At 40.2% G+C, this 23,046-nt stretch overlaps 1 protein-coding gene across 2 annotated transcripts; it reads left to right on the forward strand.

The window, feature by feature from the left end:
* The first annotated feature begins 9,760 nt into the window (after positions 1-9,760).
* Positions 9,761-15,845, forward strand: LOC139373487 (major histocompatibility complex class I-related gene protein-like). Of its 2 annotated transcripts, XM_071114061.1 has the most exons (8): positions 9,761-10,166; positions 11,557-11,829; positions 11,949-12,242; positions 12,341-12,625; positions 12,823-12,945; positions 13,099-13,122; positions 13,457-13,504; positions 14,769-15,845. In XM_071114061.1, exons 1-8 carry the CDS (start codon positions 10,097-10,099, stop codon positions 14,774-14,776), a joined length of 1,125 nt encoding a protein of 374 aa, XP_070970162.1. In that variant the 5' UTR covers positions 9,761-10,096; the 3' UTR covers positions 14,777-15,845. The 2 variants fall into 2 exon arrangements, with proteins under 2 accessions (XP_070970162.1, XP_070970161.1); XM_071114060.1 differs by lacking the exon at positions 14,769-15,845 and having other exon boundaries at positions 9,929-10,166; positions 13,457-13,560.
* The last annotated feature ends 7,201 nt before the right edge of the window (positions 15,846-23,046 follow it).

A 23,046-nucleotide genomic window follows, 5' to 3' on the forward strand; every position in this document is an offset into this window, starting at 1 on the left:
GTGTCCAGCCGCATGCGACCGTCTGCAACACGTGTTGCATTTTGTTGTATTCTACGCAACTATACTGCATTCAGTATAGTTGTGTAGCTGCGCAAAATGTTATGCAGCATTGATGAAATGACGCAGTCTGTGTCTTCGAAGCGTCAGGGTCGTAACCAATGGACACCTAAGCTGCAGCTAGAGTCCTTCTGGTATGTTAATTCTCAACTCATCCTTTATACGCTCAGGTAAAAAGGAGGTCTTTAAGTCATGCTGACATGCTCTCTGAGCTCCCTCGGGCGTGGCTACTTACTGGGCAAAGTATAATCAAAACTATGATCTTGTTAGAAAACTTAACAAAAATGATTCACTTCATCCCTGGAAGTTCCTACACAGTGTAAAGGATGGAAACCTGACATACACAGTGTGACAACTCTTAATGTTACAATATTTTTATACCATTTTTAATAACATCACAAAATAGACATTCATTTCCCATATTCCGTCTCTCAATTCACTGTTGGATGTTAGAGTTTTTGTGCGGCAAAACGTCTCTGTAACAAAGAGATTCCAATCTCAATACTAAAGGGTAGAGAGAGAAAGTTTCCCCCTCTAGAGATTTACAATTTACGACCTGCAGGTGAGAGGGGTGTGGTGGACTTTGATCCATTGTAACCTGATCTTTGGCTCCTCACAGGAGAGTCATGACACCATTATTCTTCCTACCTGCATTGGGGCAGGTAGAGATCTCCTGGCATCAACCAAACCCAGATTCATCCATCACTCCAGAGAACGTGTTTCCACAGCACTCCAGCTGATGCTTGGCATTGCGCATGGTGATCTTAGGCTTATGTGCAGCTGCTCGGCCATGGAAACAAATTTCATGAAGCTCCCAACTAACAGGTATTGTGCTGACGTTGCTTCCTGAGGCAGTTTGTAACTTGGCAGTGAACTCTTCAGCAGTCCCATTCTGTGAGCTTGCCACTTCGCGGCTGAGCCGTTGTTGCTCCTGGTCGTCTCTACTTTGCAATAACAGCACTTACTGTTGACCGGAGCAGCTCTAGCAGGGCAGAAATTTTATGATCTTATTTGTTGGAAAGTTGGCATCCTATGACAGTGCCACCTTGAAAGTCACTGAGCTCTTCAGTAAGGCCTTTCTACTGCCAATGTTTGTCTTTGGAGATTGCATGGTTGTGTGCGTGATTTTATATTCCTCTCAGCAACGAGTGTGGCTGAAATAGCCAAATCCACTCATTTGAAGGGGTGTCCACATATTTTTGTATATCGTATGTCGATATTATCTACTCAATTAATACACTGTTTCGGGTGGGCTAACATCAATTATCTTTTCTTCAACTTTCAAGTTGAACTTTCACCATGCATGATTAAATAGCTAGCTAGTTGTCTCGCGGAAACCTTGTAGCTACTTAGGCATGTCTAAAGGCTTCAGCTAGCTAGCTTCTCTTCTTCCCTCATGACTCCCAGCAGCTCTCTCTCTCTGAAGAGGAGGTTCTCCCTGAGCAGCAGCACTGTGAGCAGGAGTGGTGCTCCAGTCTGGGACAAGAGGACCCAGAGCCCACACGGATTAAAGAGGAACAGGAGGAACTCAAGACCAGCCCCGAGGAAGTGCAGCTTCAAGGGCAATAGGCTAATACCAAAGAGTTAATGTGCATTTCTCGCTGTGTGAAAAGTGAATGGGATCAGGAGGACCCAATTCAGTCCTTGTCTCTTTCCAAAACCCAGACTGTGGAGAACAGAGAAGAGAGTGTCTCTAAACTAGTGGATCTAAAATATTTTGGCACTGTGACCCAGCTAAAGTGTTTAGACATTCCATGTGACCCTCCAGATAATCAAAACAATGCCTCCAGCCACATCTCAGCTGTAAGCAGCGACTCAGTAGGACTTTACAGCAGCGCACGCACTGTTGCATCCCGACCCACCAGCGGGAGAACACTGTTCAAAATGTAGCACCACGTCTAACAAATGTCACTGTGGAGAAGCATTTGCTCTGAAAGCTGGCCTACAGAGACATGTCACTCTTGCCAGGGAGAGACCCAGCAAACGCCCCTTCTGCAAAAACCCGCTACAACTCCACCTGTCAACTCAAGGCCCATGTCCCACTCTGTTAGACAGCAAAAAACATGACCTGCTGCAGCTCCTCAGTACAACCTTAAAGAGAATGTTCTTCACATACCACTGAACACAGCAGGGCAGGCCAAAACTAAACGGCGGTCACTGGTTGGACCACCTTTGATCATGCCAAATGTCGGTAATAAAGACCTTTTGTGGGGGGAAAAACTCATTCTGATTGGCTGGGCCTGGCTCCCCAGTGAGTGGGCCTGGCTTCCAAGTTGGTGGGACAATGCCCTCCAAGATACACCCATGGCTACATCCCTCCCCAGTCATGTGAATTAGATTAGGGCCTCATTTATTTATTTAAACTGTAACTCGGTCAAATCTTAAAAAAAAAATGTCATCTTGCGTTTATATTTTTGTTCAGTATATAATAATGCGATGGTAAATTTAAACATTTTATGATCATTCCCCGTGACTACTTGTTTTGTTCCACAGTTTGTCATGGTTGTTATATTATCAATATGTGCACATAGTTTCAAGTTTTAATGGCATGTGCACAAGTACAGTGAAATGCCTTTCTTGCCAGCTCTAAACCCAACAATGCAGTAATCAATAACAAGATGTATAGATGTTTGTGATGCCAGGAAATGGGTGTATGCAATATCAAGTAACCCAACCCCACCCCTAATATGACAATATGAGGTCTTTGTACTTTAATAAATAATCTGCATTAACTAATGGAAGTATAGGTTGTCTTTTATTTACTCGTTGTCTAAAACCATTTTTAAACAGATCAGATTGCTCAGTCAAATCGGAGAAGTCGTAGCTTACTATTTTTATTTTATTAATTTGTACCTCTTTTTTTCTCCCTCTCATTGCTGCAACTCCCGTACAGACTCGGGAGAGGAGAAGGTCGAGAACTGTGCGTCCTCCGAAACACAACCCAACCAAGCCGCACTGCTTCTTGACACAATGCCCGCTTAACCCGGAAGCCAGCCACACCAATGTGTCAGAGGAAACACTGTACACCTGGCGATCGTGTCAGCGTGCTCTGCGCCCGGCCCACCACAGGAGTCGCTAGTGCGCGATGGGACAAGGACATCCCTGCCGGCCAAACCCTCCCCTAACCTGGACGACGCTGGGCCAATTTTGCGCTGCCCCATGGGTCTCCCGGTTGCGGCTGGCTGCGACAGAGACTGGACTCGAACCCAGAATCTCTAGTGGCACTGCCTTAATAAGTCGTACCTTATTAGACTGCTTTTAACAGACCAGGTTTAGTTAGGATCATGCTACAATCCTCTTAGACATGCTCCAGAACTTTGGCAGTTAGGAAGTATTTTTTAAACCTCCTGCTTTGGGCTGGATGTTTCAATGTGTAGTTCATACATGCATAATCTATGAGCAGAATTACTGTTGTACCTCAATTGGCCACAAGGTTCCTAGTTTGAAAGTGACTGTTTTCTGGAAGCTGTGCAGCACCATTTTCTCCCCACATGGGCCAGCCCCCTAGCAATTAGAGTTTCAGCCAAATGCTTCAGCCGCTCGCCATTTGACTAACAGCTAGCAAGATGCACACACAGCAGAACAAATGAGGGACCACATATCTGCACATATGTGACATAGCAAGCAATTTTCAGGGCCCACTTTTGGCCCGTGAGAACTACTTTCAGAACAACTGGCTAAAGAGTGTACAAACGTACAGGTGAATCTCTTTAAAAGGAGGATTTACTAAGCACACAGGACTGTCCTCTGTGAGGATAACCTCTGTTTAGTCATTCATTTAATCTATAGTGTGGGAGTGACCTCAATAAACCACTTGTGATTGTGTCGTGGAAATTCCTTAAACAGTGTCATGGAAATGACCAGCAGGGACACTCAAAGTCAATCTTAAATGAATCATTGTTTATTGTCAGCGTGCAGGAGAGGTTCCAAACAAACGTAATGCACCATAGTGATTTTTACATGGCAAACAGAAAGCATTATAGAAGTCTGGTCGAATGACGTTTTTACTTGAATAGTTCAATTGGGAAAAGTGACTGATCCAGAGTATTTATGAACTATGTCTGTAATGATTGGGATTATGTCAGGAACCGGACAATGGAATTCTTTCAGGTGTGTCTGTGTCCTCCCTGTGAGATGACCTTAATGACTGAGACCTTAACGAGGTTTCTTCAAATCCTAATGATTCACTTCACAATCAAGCACAATAATTGGACACCTTACAGTCCATCAGTTAAGTAAGACTTGTTTCCAAGCCAGAAGAATGTAGATGTCAGAGTTGCATTACGCTTGTGTGTCAAGGGCCCGATTAACCAATCAGGGACAGAGGACACGATGCTGTCTGCTGATAAACTCTCAATTTATGGGGTATTTAAAGGGTCAGGGGAATGTCAAGGCAGAAACATTGAAAACTCTACAAGGTAAGCCAATGGATATATCAATGCTTATGTGGTTGGTATTAGATGTGGACGTTGATATTCAGTTTATTTCTGTGTACTAATATGTACAGCAGGTACATATGATTCAGTGCTTACATAGTAAATGGTTCTAAGTAAATACCTGTAGAAACCTGCATGTTAGGTGTGCATGTTGTGTGCTGCTAGACATGTCCTATCTTATCTAACTCACTTAGTGCTATTTCAGGGTAAAATAATATTTTTGTGTGGGAAGAAGGAATGCTGTGTTATGACTATCTTCTTTGTTGAACCACATTGTTATGCTTTTCTTATTCTTGAATAGGGCCCTAAGAATCAGGGCTTGCAAATATCTGGATAGGTTTGCCATTTATGTGAAAAGAGTCAATGCATCATTTTGTGATTTATTTCACAACTACTTTATCTTTCCAACAACTTATAGATGAGATTATCTTCGTTCCTTCTCTGTGCCTCTCAGCTGATGCTCACTCTTTTGTCACTGGCTCTGCTGGTTTCCATCCCGGGGGCATACGGGCACCCTAACTTCCCCCTTGCCATCTTACCCAGGTTGGAGAACCCTGAGTGGGAGGCTGACTTACTCCAGCTCCAGGCCTCACTCGATGTCCCAGGGGCTGTAGCTGCAGCGGGCCTCCTCTCTTGGGGGCAGCTGCTGGAGCTGGGACCAGAGGACCCACGTCTGGGCCATGCTCAGGGAGCTGATGGCAGAGAATGGCTGGGGACAGAAGGGCATGATGAGGGGGGATCTGGAGAGGAGGCCACTGGGTCCCTTACCCTATGGGAACTCTGCACTACCAAGAGGGGGAAGAGGGAGGAAGAAAAAGGAATGAGGCTATCACGTCCATCATCGGCGGGCTGCAGGCTTTCAATAGAGAGAAGGGAGGCTTCGGGGTTCCGCTTTTGAAGGAAGTAACAAAGGAGGGAGGGGTCGGGAAAAAGAGGAGGCGCTCGGACTTCTGGAGTGTGGGGAACTTGGAAAAGGGTAAGGTAGAGGGCTGGAGGATGAAGATGATGAAGGGAGGGATGAGTTGACAGTAGAGATGTACTGATTGACACTTATGTCAAAGCAATCAATCATTACATTATGATGAGGTATGTATCATCAGAGAAAGTGACTGACAAACCAATAAAGAGAATTTGCCAAGTGGTCAGAAAAGGTCTGTCAATGTAAAATACAAAGTATCATAATTGTAACATAATACAATTAGAGTGTATGTGAATGTTTATTTTATGTTGTCCATGATTGAAGTTCTCCATTCCTACCTACAGTGAAAAATCACAGTATTTTGATAGCAAATGAACATAGGACATCACCACAAGTATATTTTCTCTTAAACATAAAATAACATTAAAGTAAAGCAAATAAAAATCACTACACATGAATTGTCAGTAACAACAGTTTCAAAAGTTTAAGTACCTCATATAAAATAAAGAGAATAAGGTCAGGGGTTACAATTGCGTAAACCTATGAGAGTTGTAAGAATATATATTTTTTTCACGACCTTCGCCTCTCCCGAGTCCGTACAGGAGTTACAGCGATGAGACAAGACTGTAACTACCAATTGGGGAGAAAAAAGGGGTAAACATAAAAAATAACAAAAGGGCTGAGGGGAGAGGGTGTGTCTTTTTTTTAAAGTGTTTGGAATGCAGCCAAAGAGCTTCCTTGGTGTCCACATCACCAACAAACTAGAATGGTCCAAACACACCAAGACAGCCTTGAAGAGGACACGACAAAGCCTATTCCCCCTCAGGAAACAAAAAGAATTTGGCATGGGTCCTCAGATCCTCAAAAGGTTCTATAGCTGCAACATCGAGAGGTACAGCAACTGCTCTGCCTCCGACCGCAAGGCACTACAGAGGGTAGTGCGTACGGCCCAGTACATCACTGGGGCTAAGCTGCCTGCCATCCAGGACCTCTATACCAGGGGGTGTCAGAGGAAGGCCATAAAAATGGTCAAAGACCCCAGCCACCCCAGTCATAGACTGTTCTCTCTACTACCGCATGACAAGCAGTACTAGAGTGCCAAATCTAAGACAAAAAGGCAGTTTTTACCCCCAAGCCATAAGAACCACATGAACATGAACCTTGTTCATGAACCTTGTTCTGATCATGGTGAAGGCCCCTCTACAGCTGAATATGTAGCAGGAAGTCAAGTTCCCCTTCTGTCTCAGTCCTTGTCAATAAGAGTCTTGTAGACAGCTGCGCTGCAACCATAGCTGAACTTAAAGTGGCAGGTATAGGTGAAACAACCATTAACTCTTTGGTCATTTCCATGGGAGAGATAGTTGATGACATTCATATTCAAGCTAAAGAAGCTGTGAAGTGAGTCTATACAGGAGCCAAATAAAAGTGACATTGAGTGTCAAATTGATCAGTGTTTGGAAAAAAAAAAGGAAAATCCTTTTGGTGTATTAAATTCTGAAAGTAAGAGAAGGCAGTATTTTACAGAAAAGTGAGGAAGGGTAGACCCAGTTGAATACGTTCTTGGTACAAGATTTGATACAGAACGCAATCAGGCTACTGGAGGCTATGATCGAATTGTTGTTACTGATAAATGTGTTTACATCCCAATTTTGGAAACATTAGTTTATTTACAAACACCCTAATATAAAGGAGATGATGCAGACGGATTCCAGTTCAATAGAACTGACTTATGTGATGGAGATCTGTTCAAGAGCCATGCTCTGTTTTCAAAACAGAAGCATGCAATTCAGATACAGCTTTTCTATGATTTTTTAAAAACTGCAAATCCTCTTGGCTCAAAACGGGGAATACATACATTAGGAGCAATCTATTTCACCTTATGGAATTTTCCTCAAGTTCAACTCATTTCTGCTTAATATTCATTTGGTTGCTTTATTTCATGCCCAGGACGTTAAAACATATGGCTTTTCTAAAATACTTGATCCAATTGTGCAGGATATTAAAGTACTTTAGAAGGGATGGAATTATGGTCCCCTTGTATGATCAACCAGCATATGGAACTATTGTCCCAAGTTACAGGTGACAACCTTGGTCTTCACTGTTTATTTGGTTTTGTTGAATCATTCAGTGCCAGATATTGTTGCCGCTTTTGTCTTGAGGACTTTCAGACCAAATTTTAAGATTCAGCCAAGATAGTTATGCGAACTCGAGCACCTCATGCAGAACACTGCCAAAATAAGGGTGTTAAATGTTCTTGCATTCTAAACTCCTTACAGTACTTCAATACATGGGAAAACTTCTCTGTCGATATTATGCATGATATGTGGGAGGGAGTGGCACAATATGACATAACTGCTAATACTGCACTTGATAGACAAGTACACAACATCAAATGAAATAGACGGGAGAATAAAGAGCTTTAACTGTGGTTACATGGAGCAAAACAACAAAACCTCCTGCAGTGAAGTTAGGAGAGGACTCTAATGACTTGGGGTTAAAAGTTATCCAGTCCTAGTGTTTACTTCGCAATCTACCACTTATCTTTGGAGACTTAGTTATTCCAAATGATCTACACTGGTATTTACTGTTGCTTCAGATAGTACACATTGTATTTTCTCTAATGATAAAGGGTATTACAATGATTTTGAAACACTTTATCGTAGAACACCACAGGTTATTCAAGTAATTCTTTCCAAAAAAAAGAGGCTGCTGTCGAAGCATCATTTTATGGTACATTACCCCACATGTATGCTTAAAATTGGACCCGTTTTGCATAGCTGGTGCATGCGCTATGAAGCCAAAAATATTAAAAAGCATACAGTTGACACCAACAGTCATGATCGGTCCAGGTAAAATGTTATCTTTAAATGTGGTGGACTGGGGCTGTAAGATGGCTGAGAATCGTCACGTACCAATTGACACCACGGTTTAAATGTTAAATGGGCCAAACACCATGGAAATATGTATCGTTTAGTTTGTCTTAAAGTCCATTGTGAGATGCCAGTTTTTCAGAAAATCCACCATGTTTTTGTTAAAGATGAGAGGTTACTTTTACCCTACAAACAATGTCTTGATGAGCATAGAGTTGGGTGTACAACAAAGGTACCTTATGTAGTTGATGTTAAATAGCTTTTCTGTCACAAAGCATTTGATATACAGATCTCTTACAGTTGTGATGATTGAAGTTTGTTTATTGTCCCGTACGGTATCCCGTGACTCTAAAAACTGCACAGTAAGCTCTTTAAAACCAAGATGCATTGCAATAATGGCTTTTTTATTTACTTTTAATAAAGGGGGGACAGATGCCAAAACGTCATTTTATAGAGGCCACAATTTTATTTGATCAGTGTTTTTGATATGTGAGATGCCAGTTTCACAAAATCCTCCCATTGCAATATTGAGATATTGAGATTGTTTATGTACATGTCTTAAAGTGAACAGAGGCCAACATTTCATTTCAGTCCACAATTTAATTTTATTATCAGTATTTTGATGTATGTATTGCAAATGTCTTACATTTAAGAATAAGGTTCTTTGTTAAATACTGACTTTTGATTTCTTGACGTTAAGTTTAGTTGTACAAATGCTATGCTTGACTGATAATATTCAATTCTATATTGCGTGAATTGGCAGTAGAGTTGTTCCCATGTTACTCTAAATAGAGTAAATTACAGTTTGTAGAGTTAAATATAAACACTGAAGAGAGTAGAAATAACTCTGAAAATTGAACTCTGCAACAAGAGTAATTTTTACTCTATTTAGACTGGAACCAAATGTTATCTTTTGTAGAGTATAATTGTATTCAATTTGAGTAAAATGTACTCAGATAAATGTACTGTGTAGAAAGACCAGAACCTAGGAAGAAACCTAGAGCGGAACCAGGCTATGAGGGGTGGCCAGTCCTCTTCTGGCTGTGCCGGGTGGAGATTATAACAGAACATGGCCAGGATGTTCAAATGTTCATAGACGACCAGCAGGGTCAAATAATAATCAGTGATTGTAGAGGGTGCCACAAGTCAGCACCTCAGGAGTAAATGTCAGTTGGCTTTTCATATCCAATCATGTCAGGGCATTTCATATGCAGCAGCTGTTAAAAGGGTTGAGGGTTTGAATGGTGCACTTGAAGAGTAATATGGTTGTGGATAGGCCTTCACTGCAGGCTGCAGGGGTTTCCTTTCACCAGCAGGACCAAGGTATTTAAAAAGTTAGGAAGGTGGATGTTTATAGATATGATGATAAATGGCTCTGCCAAGGTGGAGAAAAGGTCCAGGAAGACAAAAATCATTGTGGAAGCGGCAGAACAGTTCCTGGGGTTGAAAGATTCTGCGAAGAAGTTACATGGAATATTGTTACAAGCCGTGCCACCCCTCAGGTCCTAGAGCCTGAGAAGGGAGATATGGAGAATTGAAAGAAGGAAGTAGTGTGAGTTTTGTTTTGTCAATGTAGAATTTTTATTTGGGTGGATTAGGTTAGTTTCCCTATCACGTATAGGTTTTATTTTGACCTTGTTTTGGTTTCAACCGGTCCAGTTGGCGGCGGCAAAACACCCCTTTGGGTTGTAAATCAGCCAAAAAAGAACAAAGAAGAAGGAAGTCTACAGATATTTGTGAAGGGGCTTTCCATCGACATATACTTTTAAAACGGGGATATAGCTTAAGAAAACGGTTGTAGTTTAATTAGCAAGATGTATAGACCTAATTTGATGTTTTTTGTTTTATATTTTTCACTAGAATGTATTTGCCGGAGCCAAGGCGGTAAGTTGTGTACTCGATATCAAAAGTGAAAGTAAACGTTTACAGCCAGGCGTGGCAAAAGAATAATAAAACAAGATTACTTTTAAAATCGCTTACCATATATACTGCTGTGGTCTATTAGCATAATAGTCTACTTGTTGTAATTGCATTGTAGCATTTGTAGTCGACCTCTACGTTTCTCCATCCATTGTATCGGTTACTGGAAAGCTATTGCGCACTTACAGGTCAGGAACGGTGCAATAACAACACACATTTGTAAGGAAACATTACATACATTAATGAGCTTTTTTACTTTGCTTAGACCAACAAGGCATAGCATTATCTCCTTTTGTTTTAAATCACAAAGTAAAACATGTGCCAAGAAGATTTTATGTTTGTCATGTGTTTGCAATTAGACAGTAGTCTATATACTGATAATGACTACTGCAATTGTACACACGTTTGTTTATTTGTTTAGCAGCAGCTAACGTTAGTCATCCTGGGGTGCAAAAAAAAACAACATATCTTGACAACTAACAAAACACTTAAACACTCACTGATAGACAAGGACGGTCATACAATTTTATAATACGATTATACAACAACAAAAGAACAATACACGAACAAAGGAAAAAGGAAATACATTATTTATTTTCTTGATATGGTAGAGAATCCGGGGGATAGCCCCGACCGGGACTCAAAGCTGGATCTAGCAGCTGTCAAGCCAACACCTTAATCTTTACACCAAGAGGTCCGAACTACTTGAGTTCGGGTGGTGTTGTGTTAAAGGGATATTTCAAGATTTTGTCAATGAAGCCCTTTATCTACTTCTCCAGAGTCAGATGAACTTGTGGATACCATTTTTTAGGTATATGCGTCCAGTTTGAAGGAAGTTAGTGGTACTTTTGAGAGCCAATGCTAACTAGCTGTACCCAAAGATTGTTAGTCATTGCGCTAACGCTATTTTGCAGTTGCACTAACGTTAGAGGTAGTTTCACAAGCCAATGCTAACTTCCTTCATGCTGGACACAGAGCCATAAACATTTGTTCACCTGACTTTGGGGAAGTAGATAAAGTGCCTCATGTCCCAAAATCGCAAAGTATCTCTTCAATATATTAATATGAAATATGTTGATTTCTAAGTTGCAGAATGTGTCCCACTTCTCACTAATGCATGAGTTTGGGCTTATTTGTTATTGATACGCCACCTACCATTTAGACAACATCATGCAAGGCCACTCTGACACTATTAATTGAATACATTATTTTGTTGGCCGTTACAGATCTATGATATAGATAAATATTTAACATGCAGTCATTTCCTATTCATGTTTTACAGCATAGTCTGAGTAACATGGAGAGAAGGCAGATTCAGACAAATTATCTCCATGTTTAAATGTTTTCCCTACAGACATCTACTCCCTGAATTACATCTACACTTCACTCTCAAAGCCACTAGAATTGCCTGGAATCCATGAGTTCACTGCCATGGGTCTGATGAACAACCAACAGATCGATTACTATGACAGTGTGGAAAAGAAGAAGATTCCCAAACAGGACTGGATGAGGGAGAAGCTGCCAGCAGACTACTGGGATAAAGGCACTCAGTCACGCAAGAGCAAGGAGCAGTGGTTCAAAGTTAATGTCGATATCTTGATGAAGCGCATGATGCATAACAACACTGGTGAGGGATCACCTGCAATTTGTCCTACGCTCACCGTTAATCTTTTAAAATTGTAGGTCATTAGTTATCCATGTATATTGTCATCATTGACCGTCTTTTTCATTTGTTTTTCCTCTCAGATGTCCATATCCTTCAGTGGAAACATGGCTGTGAGATTGACCAACAGAGTGACGGCACATTGAAATTCATAAAGGGCACAGACCAGTACAGCTACGATGGTGACGACTTCCTGGCCTTTGATGATGCCAATATGCAGTGGGTGGCCCCAGTTGTTCAAGCTCAGCCGACTAAGAGGAAGTGGGACGGGGTCCAGATCCTCAACCAGTACACCAAAGGCTACCTGGAGAAGGAGTGTGTGGACTGGCTTTCCAAATTCATGGCATACGAGGACAAAGAATTCAGTAGGGCTGATTGTGAGTACTTAAATAGTATAGCCTAACAAACAAAAACAACAATTTGTACATATGAGATCAGAAATAATATTAATGTTCTCCGTTTATTCCCTCTTTAGCCCCTCCGAGGGTCTATGCATTTGCTAAAAAGGCCAAAACTGTAGGACATGTCCGACTGACCTGCATGGCCACAGGTTTCTATCCCAAAGATGTGATTATGCAAATTAAGAAGAATGGTGTTCCATTGACCGAACGTGATGGAGTGCAGTCTACAGGAGTCCTACCCAATGATGATGACACCTACCAGATCAGGATGAGTGTGCAGATCCCAGAGGCAGATAAGGAAACTTATGAATGTTATGTCGACCATAGAACATTGAAGAAGCCAATTGTGGTAAAATGGGGTAAAGTATGGCTAATTTGGTTTAGTGTTGTTATTGATGGTTAATATGGTTTAGTGTTATTGACACAGGAAACAATCTTAATTTGAACTGAACAGCATACTAACAACAGCTTTGCAGGTGAAGCAGGAATGAAACTGAAATTAGCTTCTGGTTACATATTGTTGGTTTTTATAAATACTCTGCCTTTTGTTTTGCAGATGGAGAATGTTGTGATTGCAGTAGTGGCACTGCTGTAGTCATTGGGACAGTCATCGCCATTATTGTAGTTCTGATCTTGGTTTCGGTGGTCCTGTTTGTTCTGCACAAAAGAGGGACAATTGGTAGGTCTTGGTTTATATCAATTCAAATGTTTTTGTTTTTGTTAAATGTTAAGAAAAGATGAATCAACGGTACTGCTATGAAAGGTGGGAACTACGGCCTAAATCCATATGCATTATAACATTTCTATGTATTTTTCTCTTTACACATCAAAGTGATTCCTGGCTTGAAAACTAGAGGTTAGTATCACAGCCTCTCCCTCGGTCTGTATACATGTCATTTATCGTTACGTATAACATACTTTTGACACTAGTTGTAAGGACAACATGATGCTTTTATATCAAAACTAACTGTTCATCCAATTGTAAAGACACCCTATGTAACAATCAAGCATTTACTGTGTTTAGATATACTTTTTGGTTCTGAAAAATAAGGCCTATTTAAGACACTCATTACATGATCCTCTTCTGAAGAGAGTGGTTGCACCGAATACATTTATTTAAAATTACTTTTGAAAGTCACAGATAATTATGTTTTTTCAATGTACTGAAACTTTAGATTGTGTTTTTCCAGCTACTGGCAATGGAGTGGCATTTTCTGGAGTGAACACTTCAGAGTATGGTAAGGCAACAAAGTCTGTAATGCCACAACTAAACAAATGACAGTACATGAAGTTAGGTGTTGCCTCAAGGAAAGTTGCTTTTCTGTGACGGACATACAATGTACACAAAACTAACTAAAAAGGCTGCGTTTTATAATTTAAAATTTTACAGATGCTCTTATCCAGAGCGACTTACAGTAAGTAGTAAGGGTATACCATTTCTAGTACTGGTCCCCCGTAGGAACCGAATCCACAACCCTGGTGTTGCAAGTGCCACGCTCTACCAACTGAGCCACACGAGACACTGTAGAATTGTATTGTAGCTATACATTCAAACATCTACTGACATCTTCCTCTGTTTTTCTTCAGCTAATTTAATTTCACCTTTATTGTAACCAGGTAAGCTAGTTGGGAACAAGTTCTCATTTACAACTGCTACCTGGCCAAGAAAGCAAAGCAGTGCGACACAAACACAAAGTTACACATGGAATAAACAAACATACAGTCAACACGATAGAGAAAAAGTATATATATATACAGTGTGTGCAAATGAGGTAAGATAAGGGAGGTAAGCAATAAATAGGCCATAGTGGTGAAATAATGACAATTTAGCAATTAAACACTGGAATGATAGATGTGCAAAATATGAATGTGCAAGTATAGATACTGGGGTGCAAAGGAGCAAAAAAAAATCAACAGTATGGGGATGAGGTAGTTGGATGGGCTATTTACAGATGGGAAGGTGCAGTGATCTGTGAGCTGCTCTGACAGCTGGTGCTTAAAGTTAGTGAGGGAGATATGGGTCTCCAGCTTCAATGATTTGTGTAATTCGTTCCAATCATTGGTAGCAGAGAACTGGAAGGAAAGGCGGCCAAAGGAGGAATGGGCTTTGGGTGTGACCAGTGACATATACCTGCTGGAGCGCGTGCTACAGGTGGGTGCTGCTATGGTGACCAGTGAGCTGAGATAAAACAGGGCTTTACCTAGCAAGGCCTTATAGATGACCTGGAGCCAGTGGGTTTGGCGACGAATTTGAAGCGAGGGCCAGCCAACAAGAGCATACAGGTCGCAATAGTGGGTAGTATATGGGGCTTTGGTGACAAAACAGATGGCACTGTGAAAGAGTGCATCCAATTTGCAGTACTTTAGATGACTGCTTTGTCTGACATTGTTGGTTGAGAGTTGTTTTTCCATGTCAGTAACAATAACTAATCAGTGTAACTACATTTTCCAATGTTCAATCTAATAATGCCCATCTTTTCCATGTTGTCTAATTATGTGCAGGTGGATAGATGACCATTGGTGGCCAAACTGACGGACCACGAAGGAACGTTAATTCATTTCAGAATTTTATTGGATGGCTATTGATAACACTGTTCAGTTGCACAGTTTCAATCGTATAAGCTAGTGATGGAAATTATAGTTACTTTGATTCAATGTGCTAAAAACTGCTGCATTTAATGTTTTTTGCTGTTCTTGAGTAAGTACTTGCTTCCAAATAGAGTCTCATAAGTGGGGTGGTTAGGCACCGTTTGGGTTGTCGTACATTTCATTGTTTTACTGTTACAGTGGATATCACTGTATGGAGAGGCATCTTTAAGGTAATTGTATCATTCTTCAGGGATTATAACTAGATTTGTACTAGAACAGGTTTATATAAGCCAATTGGCCAATTAATGACATGCTCATATTTTAAGTAACATTTCAAAAGAGTTATAGACAAACATTGTAAATACTCTAAATATGAACAATGCTCTACAATATACAACACAATTTTTACATATATTTGCAGGATATTAAAACAAGATATACAATATGGTAAAAACACTAATGAAACACACAAACGTGTTATAGAGAAAATGTGCTTATTTGTTAATCAAAATATTACTTGAAATATCATTTGTTGTGATTTTTATTTCAACCTAGGGCCCATTTCATAACCGTTCACTGGGTTACCAGGCTAAGACAAAGCTACACTCTTGAATTAATATGCAGTGAAGTTTCTTTTAATATCACATTTTAAACATTGATTTATGGAGAACACAAATAATTCTAACATGCAGCCTTGAAGGTCAAGACAAAAATATTTTCTCTTTTATGCCAGAAACCTAGTCAGTGTTTTTTTTAATGAATAGGGTCTCTAGTGTTATGCATCCTACCTGTGGACTAAATGCATTCACCAAATGATTTAATACATTTTGCGTAGCATTGCTGTTACTATTTACTAAACCACTATTTTTACAAGGCTTATTGCATACATACATGCCCACGGACGTACACACACGTACACAATGTCTGTAACCTGTACTGCTTTTCAAACATCCTGTATGATTTGTTATTCTGAATAAAAAAATAATAAAAGCCACTTTTTTGCACATTCTATAATTCAAAATAGGGTCTACCATGTATTCAACAGTACATGCCAACATTTAGTTTAAAAGTTACAAAAGTATAGCCTGTTCCACGTGAATTTATCTACAGGAGGATAGTATTGGCTAATGATAACAGAATTGTAAGCAACAGCGCATTTGCATAGAATTCTGATTATGAATGGTGTGCAAAAACAAGGTTTGACTATTGCTTATGAAGAACACCTGTTCAACTTAATGATCAGGATCAACATTTGACTTTACTTGTTAGGGAAAGCTAAGAGCACACAGGCGTCGCATTGTGGGGCAGACCTGAATTAGACACAGAATATTTGTATATTTTAGGGTCATACAATACATGTGAGGGTTCAAAATGTATTTTGTTGTAGTTTTGCTCTTGTTTGGGACACTTTCAACAGTGAACAGCAGTAAGAAGGATTTTACTTCTAGAAAATATATCATAAGTGAAAATGAAAGCTCTTGGCAGAGCCATATATATATATATATATATATATATAAATCACACACAGTGGGGAGAACAAGTATTTGATAACCTGCAAAATCGGCAGTGTTTCCTACTTACAAAGCATGTAGAGGTCTGTAATTTTTATCATAGGTACAATACAACGTCAATAAATCAGAAGTCAGTATTTAATATTTGTATCAAATACTTGTTCTCCCCACTGTGTGTGTGTGTATGTATATATACAGTGGGGAGAACAAGTATTTGATACTCTGCCGATTTTGCAGGTTTTCCTACTTAAAGCATGTAGAGGTCTAATTTTTTTATCATAGGTACACTTCAACTGTGAGAGACGGAATCTAAAACAAAAATCCAGAAAAACACATTGTATGATTTTTAAGTAATTCATTTGCATTTTATTGCATGAGTATTTGATACATCAGAAAAGCAGAACTTAATATTTGGTACAGAAACCTTTGTTTGCAATTACAGAGATCATACGTTTCCTGTAGTTCTTGACCAGGTTTGCACACACTGCAGCAGGGATTTTGGCCCACTCCTCCATACAGACCTTCTCCAGATCCTTCAGGTTTCGGGGCTGTCGCTGGGCAATACTGACTTTCAGCTCCCTCCAAAGATTTTCTATTGGGTTCAGGTCTGGAGACTGGCTAGGCCACTCCAGGACCTTGAGATGCTTCTTACGGAGCCACTCCTTAGTTGCCCTGGCTGTGTGTTTCGGGTCGTTGTCATGCTGGAAAACCCAGCCACGACCCATCTTCAATGCTCTTACTGAGGGAAGGAGGTTGTTGGCCAAGATCTCGCGATACATGGCCCCATCCATCCTCCCTTCAATACGGTGCAGTCGTCCTGTCCCCTTTGCAGAAAAGCATCCCCAAAGAATGATGTTTCCACCTCCATGCTTCACGGTTGGGATGGTGTTCTTGGGGTTGTACTCATCCTTCTTCTTCCTCCAAACACGGTGAGTGGAGTTTAGATCAAAAAGCTCTATTTTTGTCTCATCAGACCACATGACCTCCTCCCATTCCTCCTCTGGATCAGCCAGATGGTCATTGGCAAACTTCAGATGGGCCTGGACATGCACTGGCTTGAGCAGGGGGACCTTGCGTGCGTGTGTTACTAATGGTTTTCTTTGAGACTGTGGTCCCAGCTCTCTTCAGGTCATTGACCAGGTCCTGCCGTGTAGTTCTGGGCTGATCCCTCACCTTCCTCATGATCATTGATGCCCCACGAGGTGAGATCTTGCATGGAGCCCCAGACTGAGGGTGATTGACCGTCATCTTGAACTTCTTCCATTTTCTAATAATTGCGCCAACAGTTGTTGCCTTCTCACCAAGCTGATTGCCTATTGTCCTGTAGCCCATCCCCAGCCTTGTGCAGGTCTACAATTGTATCCCTGATGTCCTTACTCAGCTCTCTGGTCTTGGCCATTGTGGAGAGGTTGGAGTCTGTTTGATTGAGTGTGTGGACAGGTGTCTTTTATACACGTAACGAGTTCAAACAGGTGCAGTTAATACAGGTAATGAGTGGAGAACAGGAGGGCTTCTTAAAGAAAAACGAACAGGTCTGTGAGAGCCGGAATTCTTACTGGTTGGTAGGTGATCAAATACTTGTCATGAAATAAAATGCAAATTAATTACTTAAAAATCATACAATGTGATTTTCTGGATAGACCTCTACATGCTTTGTAAGTAGGAAAACCTGCAAAATCGGCAGTGTATCAAATACTTGTTCTCCCCACTGTGTGTGTGTGTGTATATACAGTGCCTTGCGAAAGTATTCGGCCCCCTTGAACTTTGCGAACTTTTGCCACATTTCAGGCTTCAAACATAAAGATATAAAACTGTATTTTTCGTGAAGAATCAACAACAAGTGGGACACAATCATGAAGTGAAACGACATTTATTGGATATTTCAAACTTTTTTAACAAATCAAAAACTGAAAAATTGGGCGTGCAAAATTATTCAGCCCCCTTAAGTTAATACTTTGTAGCGCCACCTTTTGCTGCGATTACAGCTGTAAGTCGCTTGGGGTATGTCTCTATCAGTTTTGCACATCGAGAGACTGAAATTTTTTCCCATTCCTCCTTGCAAAACAGCTCGAGCTCAGTGAGGTTGGATGGAGAGCATTTGTGAACAGCAGTTTTCAGTTCTTTCCACAGATTCTCTATTGGATTCAGGTCTGGACTTTGACTTGGCCATTCTAACACCTGGATATGTTTATTTTTGAACCATTCCATTGTAGATTTTGCTTTATGTTTTGGATCATTGTCTTGTTGGAAGACAAATCTCCGTCCCAGTCTCAGGTCTTTTGCAGACTCCATCAGGTTTTCTTCCAGAATGGTCCTGTATTTGGCTCCATCCATCTTCCCATCAATTTGAACCATCTTCCCTGTCCCTGCTGAAGAAAAGCAGGCCCAAACCATGATGCTGCCACCACCATGTTTGACAGTGGGGATGGTGTGTTCAGCTGTGTTGCTTTTACGCCAAACATAACGTTTTGCATTGTTGCCAAAAAGTTCAATTTTGGTTTCATCTGACCAGAGCACCTTCTTCCACATGTTTGGTGTGTCTCCCAGGTGGCTTGTGGCAAACTTTAAACAACACTCTTTAAGAAATGGCTTTCTTCTTGCCACTCTTCCATAAAGGCCAGATTTGTGCAATATACGACTTGATTGTTGTCCTATGGACAGAGTCTCCCACCTCAGCTGTAGATCTCTGCAGTTCATCCAGAGTGATCATGGGCCTCTTGGCTGCATCTCTGATCAGTCTTCTCCTTGTATGAGCTGAAAGTTTAGAGGGACGGCCAGGTCTTGGTAGATTTGCAGTGGTCTGATACTCCTTCCATTTCAATATTATCGTTTGCACAGTGCTCCTTGGGATGTTTAAAGCTTGGGAAATCTTTTTGTATCCAAATCTGGCTTTAAACTTCTTCACAACAGTATCTCGGACCTGCCTGGTGTGTTCCTTGTTCTTCATGATGCTCTCTGCGCTTTTAACGGACGTCTGAGACTATCACAGTGCAGGTGCATTTATACGGAGACTTGATTACACACAGGTGGATTGTATTTATCATCATTAGTCATTTAGGTCAACATTGGATCATTCAGAGATCCTCACTGAACTTCTGGAGAGAGTTTGCTGCACTGAAAGTAAAGGGGCTGAATAATTTTGCACGCCCAATTTTTCAGTTTTTGATTTGTTAAAAAAGTTTGAAATATCCAATAAATGTCGTTCCACTTCATGATTGTGTCCCACTTGTTGTTGATTCTTCACAAAAAAATACAGTTTTATATCTTTATGTTTGAAGCCTGAAATGTGGCAAAAGGTCGCAAAGTTCAAGGGGGCCGAATACTTTCGCAAGGCACTGTATATCCTACATTATTTTTCAAATTAATAATAAACTTAATTTTGAATTACTAGCCTATTATGTTGGTTGAATGAAATATAATGCTTTGTTCATATTATTTATATTATGTTCATATTATTGATGACAACTCCAGATGTTTGTTTAATGGTAGGATAGGTTTGAAATGTTTCCTTGTTGCTGTTGGCAAGTTCCATTGATTACACACATGAGAATGTTTTTTTAACCTGGCAACATAAAACAGTTGGAACTGCCAGGTGTCAGACTATATAGTATGACTGGCACATAAAAGTTCTTAGTCTCTGTTTAGTCTTATTTAGTCTCTTTCATTAGACTAACAAATTAGTCTAATACATAATTGAATTAAACAAAGTTTCAATAAAATAATGGATTGATTGATCAGGTAGTCTAGATTTCATACCAAGACAATGATTATGATGTTACTATGCTTACAATTATCAATACTAATACCTTGTTTTTAAATTCCCATCACTGCCTAACTTCTTTTACATCTCTACCCAGGAGTTGTGACTAACCCATTTGCTGCATTTTGTAACCATTAGAGACATGGTCACTGATGAAGAGTCTGAGAGTCAGAGTCTGATGAATAACAAACAGTGATTACTATGACAGTGTGTCAAAGAAGAAGATTCCCAAACAGGATTGGATGAGGGAGAAGCTGCCAGCAGACTACTGGGGGAAAGGCACTCAGTCACGCTAGAGCAAGGAGCAGTTCAAAGTTAATGTCGATATCTTGGTGGAGAGCATGAGGCACAACAACACTGGTGATGGACCGCACCTGCATTTGTATCACTACATAGCCTACTATTGATATTTTACTAAGACTCCAAGATAATTGATCAACTTCTAAGTACAATGCAAAGACTGGACTTGACCATACCATAGGTGAGTCAATCCCTATTCTGTAGGGTACCTCAGCATGAATCATAAAACCTAGCGTTCAAACAGGGAAATGGTTCCAATGGTTTTCCCAATAGGGGATTTTATAACCAGTTAACAGAAGGGATGTGTTTTGTGTAGACTTGCCCTGGCGTGGTGTTTTGACAACAGTAAATCGGTCAGGTGACGTTTATCAATATATTTGCCTGTATTTACCCGCAACAAATGAAATGTGAATTAGCTGATAATGTGGCTATCATAAAGAACTACAAATGCAACGACGATATGGACGAAACTGCTGAAAATAATCTCTGGATTAACTATCTAATGTTAGCTAAATGTAACAATGAATACATTTGCTACATTTCTTTACATTTACCTGTTAGCAAAGGTGTCAGAGAGGACGTGCTAGAGTTTGCGGGGATTTGTAGTCTTGCATGATGTCTACTTTGATGCTAATTAGCATTTAGAATCTGATAGTAAATAGAGCTGAATATATTGATAAAAATCACCTTGTCCGAAAGAAATTTACGTCACGCCAGCTAAACCTACACGAAACACAGCCCTTATTTTAAGTGTGTCTAAAATCCCCTATGTTGAAAAACGATTGGAACTATTTCTCCATAAACATAACATTTTCACATGATACAATAATTGAACATGAATTGTCAAAATAATAATTTCTCCATATGATTTTCTTTTTTACTTAGCAACTCGGCAAAAAAACATTTAACTTACAGAAATAAATATTCTTACCGCTGTCCACCGTCGAAAGTGTCGCAAAAAGGAACAAAAGTATGACGAAATACCTTTTGAACGCACACATGAATGTTTAACGGTCGGAAAATAATAATATGCCTAAATAAAGTGCTTCAAATTTCCAGGTGAACTGGACATTGTGATAACAGTGCACCTTGGCTTTCCCAACCAGGTGAGCTCCAGGCTTTCCTCATGGAACGTGGTCAAACAAGTTTGGTTGGTTATGTAAACTGTAACTGTACAATAGAAATCTAATTATGGTTCCAGCACCAATACACCTGGTAAGAAAAACATGAAAACACACGTTTATTTTCTATATCTAAAATGTGATTCACAAAAATGTTATTCATGTGAAAACACATTTATTTTGGCACATTTTATTCTGACAAGGAATCCCACTACGATTTTCAAAAGATCAAAACGATCCAAAACTAAGAACTTCATATCCAAGCCTATCTGATCAGAATGGTAAATGCTTGGAAAGGAATACATCCAGATTCACAGTGTTTGTTGATTAACAAAACAGAATCACACGTTCTTTGGTTTGGATGCGCTGTCAGTCACTTTAATGTCTGAGAGAATAGAGAGAGAAAGTCATTATGGGAATGGGTGCTTGCTTTTTATACTCAGGGCTATAGCTGCAGTAACAGTAGGAATTCTACAGATAACTCTATGAATGACAGTAGAAGTTCAATATTACCAGAGTCGTGGGTGGACAAGGACCCATTTCATGAACCTAAAGAAATACATAGTAGTGGTGTGTTATTGTTACATATCCATGTAGTCTCTTGATGTTGATATTTGTTGGGATGTTTGGGGATGTTGGTTAATATATGGTTTGTAGTGTCAATGCCTGTAGTTGGATGCAGGGTGGTATGGCTGCTGGCACCAAATCTGTTAAGTGCTCAGATACTGTTTGTTATACAATCAACATAAAAAAACTGCAACTTTTAAGAATGAGATGGGAGGCCATGATTGTATAAAAAAATAATAACAATGATAAATTATGTTACCTCCATTAGCCAGCATTGCCTCCCTGTCTAGACGTTTGTTGCTGCCTTGACCTGGAACAGCAGAACTAACATCAGCACTTCCATAGTTTCAACTGCATTCACTACGTACTTAAGGAATATACAATAAAATAACTGGCAATACTTTTGAATAACATTACCAGAGTCAGTGTTGCTAGCGTCATCCTTTATCACTGGGGAAAGAGAATATTATCACTCTTTAATTAGATACAGATATACAGTATTGAGTGTTATATAGGCCCATAGCCTATAGGCACATAGCCGGGTGAAGTAGGTCTGCTGAAGGTGCTGCAGAACCCCGATTAAAAATAAATCACACAAATTGTGAACTTGGCCTTTATTTGTGAGGCATTTATAAGTTATATTCTTGAAGGATCAATGGGTATGGTATGTATAATGAATTAAAAGTCCAAAAATGCATGTAGCAACAACAGATTTCCCCTTTAATTGTGAACTGCTTTACAGCGCTGATATTCTGCATGATCGCTACAGATTGAATCGAGCCCTTAGTTGTCACGCCCTGACCTTAGAGAGATGTTTTATTTCTCTATTTGGTTAAGTCAGGGTGTGATGTGGGGTGGGCATTCTGTTTCTATGTTTTGGCAGGGTATGGTTCTCAATCAGGGACAGCTGTCTATCATTGTCTCGGATTGGG

The sequence above is a fragment of the Oncorhynchus clarkii genome, chromosome 18 (genome assembly GCF_045791955.1).
Source record: "Oncorhynchus clarkii lewisi isolate Uvic-CL-2024 chromosome 18, UVic_Ocla_1.0, whole genome shotgun sequence".
Lineage (NCBI taxonomy): Eukaryota > Metazoa > Chordata > Actinopteri > Salmoniformes > Salmonidae > Oncorhynchus > Oncorhynchus clarkii.